This window comes from Dicentrarchus labrax, unplaced genomic scaffold, assembly GCF_905237075.1.
Source record: "Dicentrarchus labrax unplaced genomic scaffold, dlabrax2021, whole genome shotgun sequence".
Classification (NCBI taxonomy): domain Eukaryota; kingdom Metazoa; phylum Chordata; class Actinopteri; family Moronidae; genus Dicentrarchus; species Dicentrarchus labrax.
The window spans coordinates 454,110-463,225 of NW_026136998.1; the positions used below are offsets into that span (position 1 = coordinate 454,110).

Below are 9,116 nucleotides of genomic sequence, written 5' to 3' on the forward strand. Positions count from 1 at the left end.
AAAATCTAAAAAAAGAATGAAACTTTCCTCAAGGCTTAAATCTGAATAATCAATTAAATCAAGTACTAATCTGACATTGTTGGAAATATGTCTATTTCTCATGAAGCCAGATTGAGTTTCATCAATTTTGTAGTCTAAAACAAGTTTAATTCTTTTAGCAAATATCAATGCAAATAATTTGTAATCATTATTAAGTAAACAAATTGGGCGCCAGTTGTCAATGAGGAGTATGTCTTTCTTTGGTTTTGGTATTAGAGATATAAGGCCTTGGGTTAAGGTAGGAGGAAGGGATTCATTGCTTAAACATTCTGAGAAAAGACCTAAGAGGAAAGGTGCAAGCTGTTTGGAAAATGTTTTATAAAATTCAGAAGTAATACCATCTGTGCCTGGAGATTTATTAAGCTTGAGGTGTCAATAGCCAATATAACTTCCTGTAGTGTTAGTGGTTTGTCACAAGATTCTTTTAAGTCAATATCAATTGACTTCGTTTCTGTAAGAGACCCTAAAAATTGACAGGTAGATTCTTCACAGTATTTTGATTCATATAATTTGGTATAAAAATCTGAACAATATTTAGCTATTTTATGAGGGTCATCTGTAATGTCTCCATTAATATTTCATTTTTGTATTGTGTTATTTTTAGCATAAAAAAGTAAGCAGTATTCCGCTCCCATTCCTCTAGCCACCTTCTTCTACTTCTCACAAAGGCCCCCTCAGCCTTCAATCTTTAAATGTCATCTAATTTGTTTTGCAACCTAATTAAATGTTGAGAATTATTTTCAGTTAAATTTACATTAGTTTTTTGCGTTATTGATATTATTTCTGAGGTTAGAGTTTCTTCTTCAGCTTTTCTGGCCTTAGCAATCGAACTTCCATATGCTCTCAAGAATTTTGATAATTCAAATTTTAAAAGTTCCCAAGTACTACAAAAATTATTTTCTAATAAAGACTTTTGCCAAAAGTGTTCAATTAATGATTGGACAGTTTTAGACACAGTGTCATGTTTTAGAATAGAGCTGTTCAGTTTCCAATATGAACTTCTATGGTGAATATTAGGATTTAGAGAGATTTGTATTGAAATTGCTTTGTGGTCTGTTAAAGGAGTAGTGAGGATATTGACAGATAATACTACTATCAAAACAGTTAGAAATCAACCAAAAGTCTATGCGTGATAAGCTAGTATATGTTTTATTGCTCCAAGTATATGAACTCACACCAGGGTTTTTTTCTCTCCATATATCAATTAAGTTGAATTTATGCATAAATTATATGAAATTGGAGGCCATATAATAATTGGATCGCGGAGGCCACCTATCTTGAAGACCATCCAGAGCAATATTAAAGTCCCCCCCCCCATCACTATCATTCCGTTTGGATATTAAGAAAGCCAATGTAAGAAGCGAGATTCTAACACATCAAGCAATATATCGTTTTCACCCTTCGAATTGTACCCATACAAGTTAACTAATAAAATTACAGTATCATTGATATTAATAATCAAGATAAAGAAATTACCTTTAGGATTACTTTCAGAATGTAAAATTTCCCCGTTAAAGGAGTTCTTCAAAATAGCAGCACCTGCTGCTCTTTCTGAGCCATGTGATAACCAAATATCATTACCCCACTGTGCTTTCCATAATTGTGCATCGTTCTTAACTGAATGCTTCTCTTGAAAAAAAGAAAAATCAGTTTTTTGCTGCTTTGAAAAACAGAAATAAAGATTTTCGTTTGACATTCTGTCTTAGCCCCCTGGCGTTAAGAGAAAAAACAGAAAAAGACAATGTCACAAAGAAGTACTAGGAACAAGTTCTATAAAAGGTAAAAAGTCTTAAGTACTAGAAGAATATAGGGAACAGTCTCTATCCCTTAATAAAGTAGAACAGCAATACTATATAATCCAGTGTCAAACAATCTCCACGAGGTAGATAATATCAGTAGAAAGTGGCTTCATTTATTCAGCTCTTAAATTATAGAAAAGGTCATTAACAGGAGAAAAGGAAAAAGAATCTTTGTCCCTCCTCACTGTAGTAATGAGCCACAGTCATACTGTCTGCAGTCTAGAGATGTTCAGCACACTTCACCACCAGTTACAGTATGTGCACTCACACAGAGCTCACAGAACATAATGATCATCTGCTGAGTGAAGGGTGTGGAGCTGCACCAGTGGGTGAAGTGGCCATCGGGGATCGATCAAGTATCTCTGGACGTTCCTCTCTTCCATCAATGATGACAGGGTTCCTGCTGAATGAGCCTTCTTTCCTTCTTTCTTTCTTTCTTTCTTTCTTTCTTTCTTTCTTTCCTTCTTTCCTTCCTTTTTTCTTTCCTTCTTTCCTTCTTTCTTTCTTTCTTTCATTCTTTCTTTCTTTCTTTCTTTCTTTCCTTTTTCTTTTTCTTTCTTTTTTCTTTCCTTCTTTTTTTTTTCTTTCTTTTTTCTTTCTTTCTTTCTTTCATTCTTTCTTTCCTTCTTTCTTTCCTTCATTCTTTCTTTCCTTCTTTCTTTCTTTCTTTCCTTCTTTCCTTCCTTTTTTCTTTCATTCTTTCCTTCTTTCTTTCTTTCTTTCATTCTTTCTTTCCTTCTTTCTTTCTTTCTTTCTTTTTCTTTCTTTCTTTCCTTCTTTCTTTCTTTCTTTCTTTCTTTCCTTCTTTCCTTCTTTCTTTCTTTCTTTCCTTCTTTCTTTCTTTCTTTCTTTCTTTCTTTCTTTCTTTCTTTCTTTCTTTCTTTCTTTCTTTCTTTCTTTCTTTCTTTCCTTCTTTCCTTCCTTCTTTCTTTCCTTCTTTCTTTCTTTCTTTCCTTTTTTCCTTCCTTTTTTCTTTCCTTCTTTCTTTCTTTCTTTCTTTCTTTCTTTCTTTCCTTCTTTCTTTCTTTCTTTCCTTTTTTCCTTCCTTTTTTCTTTCCTTCTTTCTTTCTTTCCTTCTTTCTTTCCTTCTTTCTTTCCTTCTTTCTTTCCTTCTTTCTTTCTTTCTTTCTTTCTTTCTTTCTTTCTTTCTTTCCTTCTTTCCTTCTTTCTTTCCTTCTTTCATTCTTTCTTCCATTCTTTCTTTCCTTCGTTCTTTCTTTCTTTCTTTCCTTCTTTCCTTCCTTTTTTCTTTCCTTCTTTCTTTCTTTCCTTCTTTCTTTCCTTCTTTCCTTCTTTCTTTCCTTCTTTCTTTCTTTCTTTCTTTCTTTCTTTCTTTCTTTCTTTCTTTCTTTCTTTCTTTCTTTCTCTTTCTTTCTTTCTTTCTTTCTTTCTTTCCTTCTTTCTTTCTTTCCTTCTTTCATTCTTTCTTCCATTCTTTCTTTCCTTCGTTCTTTCTTTCTTTCTTTCCTTCTTTCCTTCCTTTTTTCTTTCCTTCTTTCTTTCTTTCCTTCCTTTTTTCTTTCTTCTTCTTTCTTTCTTTCCTTTCTTTCTTTCTTTCTTTCTTTCTTTCTTTCTTTCTTTCTTTCTTTCTTTCCTTCTTTCCTTCCTTTTTTCTTTCCTTCTTTCTTTCTTTCTTTCCTTCTTTCTTCTTTCTTTCTTTCTTTCTTTCTTTCCTTCCTTTTTTCTTTCTTTCTTTCTTTCTTTCTCTGCAGCTTCAATCAGACCACAACAGTCTTCTTCTCCTCCTCTTTCTGCCGTTTCCACAGAAGCTGTGTGCGGATGGCGCTGCTCCTGGGTCTGTTTGGTGGACGATGTCAAGAAGAAGAAGAAGAAGAAGAAGAAGAAGAAGAAGAAGAAGACCGGCGTCAGTTGTGTTGCGGCGTGGTGACGTACCCGGAAGTGTGTGATCAACAGGGGCCGCTAACAGCGGCTAACAGCGGCTAACAGCGGCTAACACAGGTAATAATAATAATAATAATAATAATAATAATAATAATAATCAAACACACCTCACCGGACAGTTTGTTCTTCTTCTTATTCCGGACACAAACCAACTTGGAGGAGTAGAAGAAGAGTTTACTGATCGATAACAAACAGCTGTTAGCTCCGTTAGCTGTTAGCTGTTAGCTGTTAGCTGCTAGCTGCTGACGGTTTCCTCCCAGAGGCTGAAAGGTTCATCACTAACAACAACAACAACAACAACAACAACAACAACGTGAGCTGCAGTTCATCGTCTCATTGTTCTATCGATCGTTTCATATTGAATGGACCCGATCAATCAGCTCTAATCGATCAGCGTTATTATCAATAGTTATTAGTTTACAGTTCATAAACATTTAAAGATTTGTTGTTGTTGTTGTGTAAACAAGAGTGAGAATAATAACAATAACAATCTGTGTTAGTAAACACTGTAAAAACTGCACGTGTTTAAATTCTGGGTCTACGTCACACCTGGGCCACGTCACACCTGGCCTACGTCAGCACCTGGCCTACGTCAGCAGCTGGCCTACGTCAGCAGCTGGCCCTCTAACAGCTGATTACTCTGATTACTCTGATTACTCTGCTGCTCACAGTCTCTCTGAGGTTCTCTAAAGCTGCAGCAGAACTTCTATAAGAGAAATTTGAGTCATATTTCCTCTGGTTCTCCTGGTTCTCCTGGTTCTCCTGGTTCTTCTGGTTCCTCTAGTTCCTCTAGTTCTTCTGGTTCTTCTGGTTCTTCTAGTTCCTCTAGTTCTCCTGGTTCCTCTGGTTCCTCTGGTTCTTCTAGTTCCTCTGGTTCTTCTGGTTCTTCTGGTTCTTGGTTTCCTGGTTTTCTGGTTTTTGGTTTCCTGGTTTTCTGGTTCCTTGGTTTTCTGGTTTTCTGGTTCCTCTGGTTTCCTGGTTTCCTGGTTTTCTGGTTCTTAGTTTTCTGGTTCTTCTGGTTTTTAGTTCTTCTGGTTCCTTGGTTCCTCTGGTTTTCTAGTTCCTTGGTTTTCTGGTTTTTGGTTCCTTGGTTCTTCTGGTTTTCTGGTTCCTTGGTTTTCTGGTTCTCTGGTTCTTCTAGTTCCTCTGGTTCTCTGGTTCTTCTGGTTCCTCTGGTTCTTCTAGTTCCTCTGGTTCTTCTGGTTCTTCTGGTTCCTCTGGTTCTTCTGGTTCCTCTAGTTCCTCTGGTTCTTCTGGTTCCTCTGGTTCTTCTGGTTCCTCTAGTTCTCTGGTTCCTCTGGTTCTTCTAGTTCCTCTGGTTCCTCTGGTTCTTCTGGTTCTTCTGGTTCCTCTAGTTCCTCTGGTTCTTCTGGTTCCTCTGGTTCTTCTAGTTCCTCTGGTTCCTCTGGTTCTTCTGGTTCCTCTAGTTCCTCTGGTTTTTGTTTTGTTTTCTGTTCCTTGGTTCCTTGTTTTGTTCTGGTTCTTCTGGTTCCTCTGGTTCCTCTGGTGTTGGCAATGAGATTTATTTTTTAATCACTTTTACCGAGGGCTGGGGCCGATCCGATCCAGTATCGGTATCGGGATCGATACCAGTGTAATTCACAGATCGGATTTTCCCGATCCAACCTGCGCAGATATCCGATGTCCATGATCCCCGTCTGCGTTAACGTTGTCTGCTGACTGACTCCACAGGTGATTCCTGCCGGTCTGCTGGCTGCAAACTGTGGGATGGATTTCCTGAACGGAGGCGCGGCTCAATGAGACACAGAGTAATGAGACACGCCCCCGCTCAGGAAATCCATTCAGCAGTTTGCAGCCAGCTAGCAAAGCCGTGATTCAGAGAGGAGGAAGCTCCCTCGCGTCGTACAACACTACGAACACAATCAAACATTTAAAAAAGCACCACACAAAAGAGCACGAGGATTATTGGGTCAAAATGAGAACCACCACTTGATTGTTAGAGTAGTATTACAGTTGTTATACGATACAGGGCTATATATGAACATTTGAAGCAGTAACATTATCCTGTGTTTCTTATATTTCAAATATTTGACATTTTGGGAATTTAACAAATATTGACATGACAATCAGTTTGAAACCCTTACAGTTGTATATTTGTTTTCAGAATGGGATTTTTCCTGTTAATAGGATTTCCTGTTTTTCTGACTTCCTTTTCTGACCTTATACTTACCTCAAGTTTCCTTTTGGGACATACATGCATACATACGTACAGATCATACTGCCTGTTGAGAGGAGTTTATTTCAGCCTCATATAAAGTCAACAATAATGATGAATAATAATATTAAAGCAAACAGAGCTCTGGTATCGGAATAGTATCGGCATCGGCAGATATCCAAATTCAGGTATCGGGATCGGATCGGAAGTGAAAAAATGTGCATCGGTGCATCCCTACTTTTAACCCCCCTCCTGTCTCACCCCCCCTCCTGTCTCACCCCACCTCCTGTCTCACCCCCCCTCCTGTCTCACCCCCCCAGGGTGGTCTGTGGATGGAAGTGTGGAGCTCTGCGATGGGACCGGAGAGAGTCTTACCGAACTCTGAGGACGAGCTGGGGGAGGATGAGCGTCCCGCAGACGGAGCGCTGCTGCCGGCGTGGAGTGGGGGAGAGGGTGGGGGGGGGGGGGGGGGAGATGGAGCTGGATGGAGAGGAGGAGGAGGAGGAGGAGGAGGAAGAGGGGAACAGTGGAGGGTATTATTACCAACCTCTGAACCAGGACCCTGACGGGGTCAACGGCGGCGAGGACCGGGGGGAGGAGGGGGAGGAGAGGGGGGAGGAGGAGGCCCCCTCCCACACGGAGCAGCTGCAGCAGGTCCAGCATCGGATAGAGGTGAGTCCTGCCCCCCCCCCACAGACCCTCAGTAGGACCCTCAGTGGTCTCAAGAGTTCTGGTCTCTCTCTGCAGGTGATGGGTCTGCACCTTCCTGAAGCTCCGCCCCCCGACAGTGACGAGGACGAGGACTCTGAGGGGGCGGCGGCCGTGAGGAGCCGAGCCTCCATCCCCATGGACGCAGGTCAGACCCCTTACGGGCCCCTTATGGGCCCCTGCTGGCCCCTGGTTCTGATCCACTGACCTCACTTCCTGTCCACTGACCTCACTTCCTGTCTCCCTGCAGACCACGTGGAGCTGGTGAAGAGGACGATGGCCGCCGTGGCGTTGCCGTCTCTCGGTGTGCCGTCGTGGGCCAGAGAGATCTCAGACGACCAGTGGAAGGACATGGTGGAGAACACCCTGCAGAGCCGGCAGAGCGCCGCCGCCCTGCGCCTCCCCCGCAGGAGCAACCTCAACGGACCCTGAACGCACCACGGACCCTGAACGCACCACGGACCCTGAACCACCACAGCCCACCACATCTACGGACCCTAACGCGGACCCTGAGCACCACGGACCCTGAACGCACCACAGCCCAACCACATCTACGGACCCTGAACGCACCACGGACCCTGAACGCACCACGGACCCTGAACGCACCACAGCCCAACCACATCTACGGACCCTGAACGCACCACGGACCCTGAACGCACCACGGACCCTGAACGCACCACAGCCCAACCACATCTACGGACCCTGAACGCACCACAGCCCAACAACATGAACGGACCCTGAACGCACCACAGCCCAACCACATGAACGGACCCTGAACGCACCACAGCCCAACCACATCTACGGACCCTGAACGCACCACAGCCCAACAACATGAACGGACCCTGAATACACCACCACAGCTTCAACACTAGCTGACCCTGAATGCACCACGACCACTACTTACATCAGGTGACTCTAAACACATCACAACCACCATCAATGGACCCTGAACGCACCACGACCACTTCAGGGACACTGACAGAGGGTCAGGTATTAATGAAGGTGACTATAAGTGAACATCAGAGAGAATCACAACTGAAAGTTGAGTTTAACGTGAGTCATTGAACCTTGCTTTGTCTCTGATTTACTCTGGTACCAATATGTAATCAATATGTAATCAATATGTAATCAATATGTAATCAATATGTCATTGATTGAAGCTCATTTGTGTCTTTGTCCAGATGTTTGTTATGAATAAACTCGAGAGGCTGAACCTTTAGATTAACACTGATTAGATTATTGATTAGTTTTATTTGTGCTGATTCAGTCAAACAGACGCAGCTAGCTGAGCTAGCCTAGCCTGCTATCGGTTCTGCTAATGTCCGAACGTCGGGTTGTTTGTTAGCTTACTAGCTAACATGAGCTAACAAGCAGAGGTTGGATAATAATATAATAATAATGAAGTAAAGCTCGTCTTCGTCGTCTTCGTCGTCTAAAGAGCCAACCAACAGTTACTAACTGATGTTAGCGAACAGAGGTTGGGTGGCGATCAATAAAACTAATCAATGCTCGTTAGCTCGCTGACGGCAGACACGTTAAATGCTAGCTGGCTAAGCTAGCTTGTTTGGTCCATAGCTGCGATAGCGTCGTCGTGGTGATAAATAAATGATTATTGATTTACGTTATCTGCGTCGACTGTAGCGGTCGTCGTGGTGATAAATAAATGATTATTGATTTGCTTTTTTCCCCTCCAATTGTCGGGGTCTTTTTATAATAAATGTTATTGTAGCGGTCGTCGTGGTGATAAATAAATGATTATTGATTTGCGTTATCTGCGTCGACTGTAGCGGGAATATTGGATCAGAATAACTCCTCTGTGGTTAACGTTAGCGTAGCATGTTGCTGTTGGGAACCATTGAACAGGTGAACAGTATTTCACAGCGCCCGGTTGGCTCAGTGGGTCGGGAGTCCTTGCTGCAGCGGCCAGGGTTCGAATCCGACCTGTGGCCCTGTGCTCTGTCATGCCCTCTCTCTCTCTCCCCCTCCCCCGTCTGTCCTCAGCTGTCTCTCTCTCTACAACCCCCCGTCTGTCCTCAGCTGTCTCTCTCTCTACAACCCCAGTATTTAATTTGTGCACAAAGCGTTAAACAGAGAAATAGCCGATTGTATGGAAGGCCAAGCAGTTCAAAATTATTATTATTTCCAACATGTTAAAACATGTCTGGAGTCTTTGGTTGTTCTTCACCCACCTGCAGCTGAGCGTCCTCCCGTTGGCTCGAGTGGGATCAGTTTCAGAGCCGCTGGTTGGACTCGCACTCGTCTGTGTGTTTAAAAAGGCTGCGTTGGCATTACATGCCTGAGACCCTAACCCCTACTTCCTGTTGACAGCTGTTGACCCTCGGTGCCGGCTCTGCTCCTGGTTTCTTCCTGCGATCAGAACAAGTTTCTGACCTCTGCTGCAAACTGTAAATGTGATCTGCATTTAAAATCAGTGAATTGTTGTTTTTTGCTTCTTCATTTTGATAATTTGCTGCTTTTCTTTGTTTTCTGTG

The 9,116-nt window shown here is 42.4% G+C and overlaps 1 protein-coding gene across 1 annotated transcript; it reads left to right on the forward strand.

The window, feature by feature from the left end:
* The first annotated feature begins 3,670 nt into the window (after positions 1-3,670).
* On the forward strand, positions 3,671-7,855 carry mea1 (male-enhanced antigen 1). Its single transcript, XM_051395738.1, is given in 6 exon segments — positions 3,671-3,797; positions 6,237-6,368; positions 6,370-6,588; positions 6,664-6,772; positions 6,875-7,076; positions 7,138-7,855. Coding segments are annotated over 4 exon segments (630 nt in total). The 5' UTR covers positions 3,671-3,797; positions 6,237-6,248; the 3' UTR covers positions 7,057-7,076; positions 7,138-7,855.
* Positions 7,856-9,116: the final 1,261 nt, after the last annotated feature.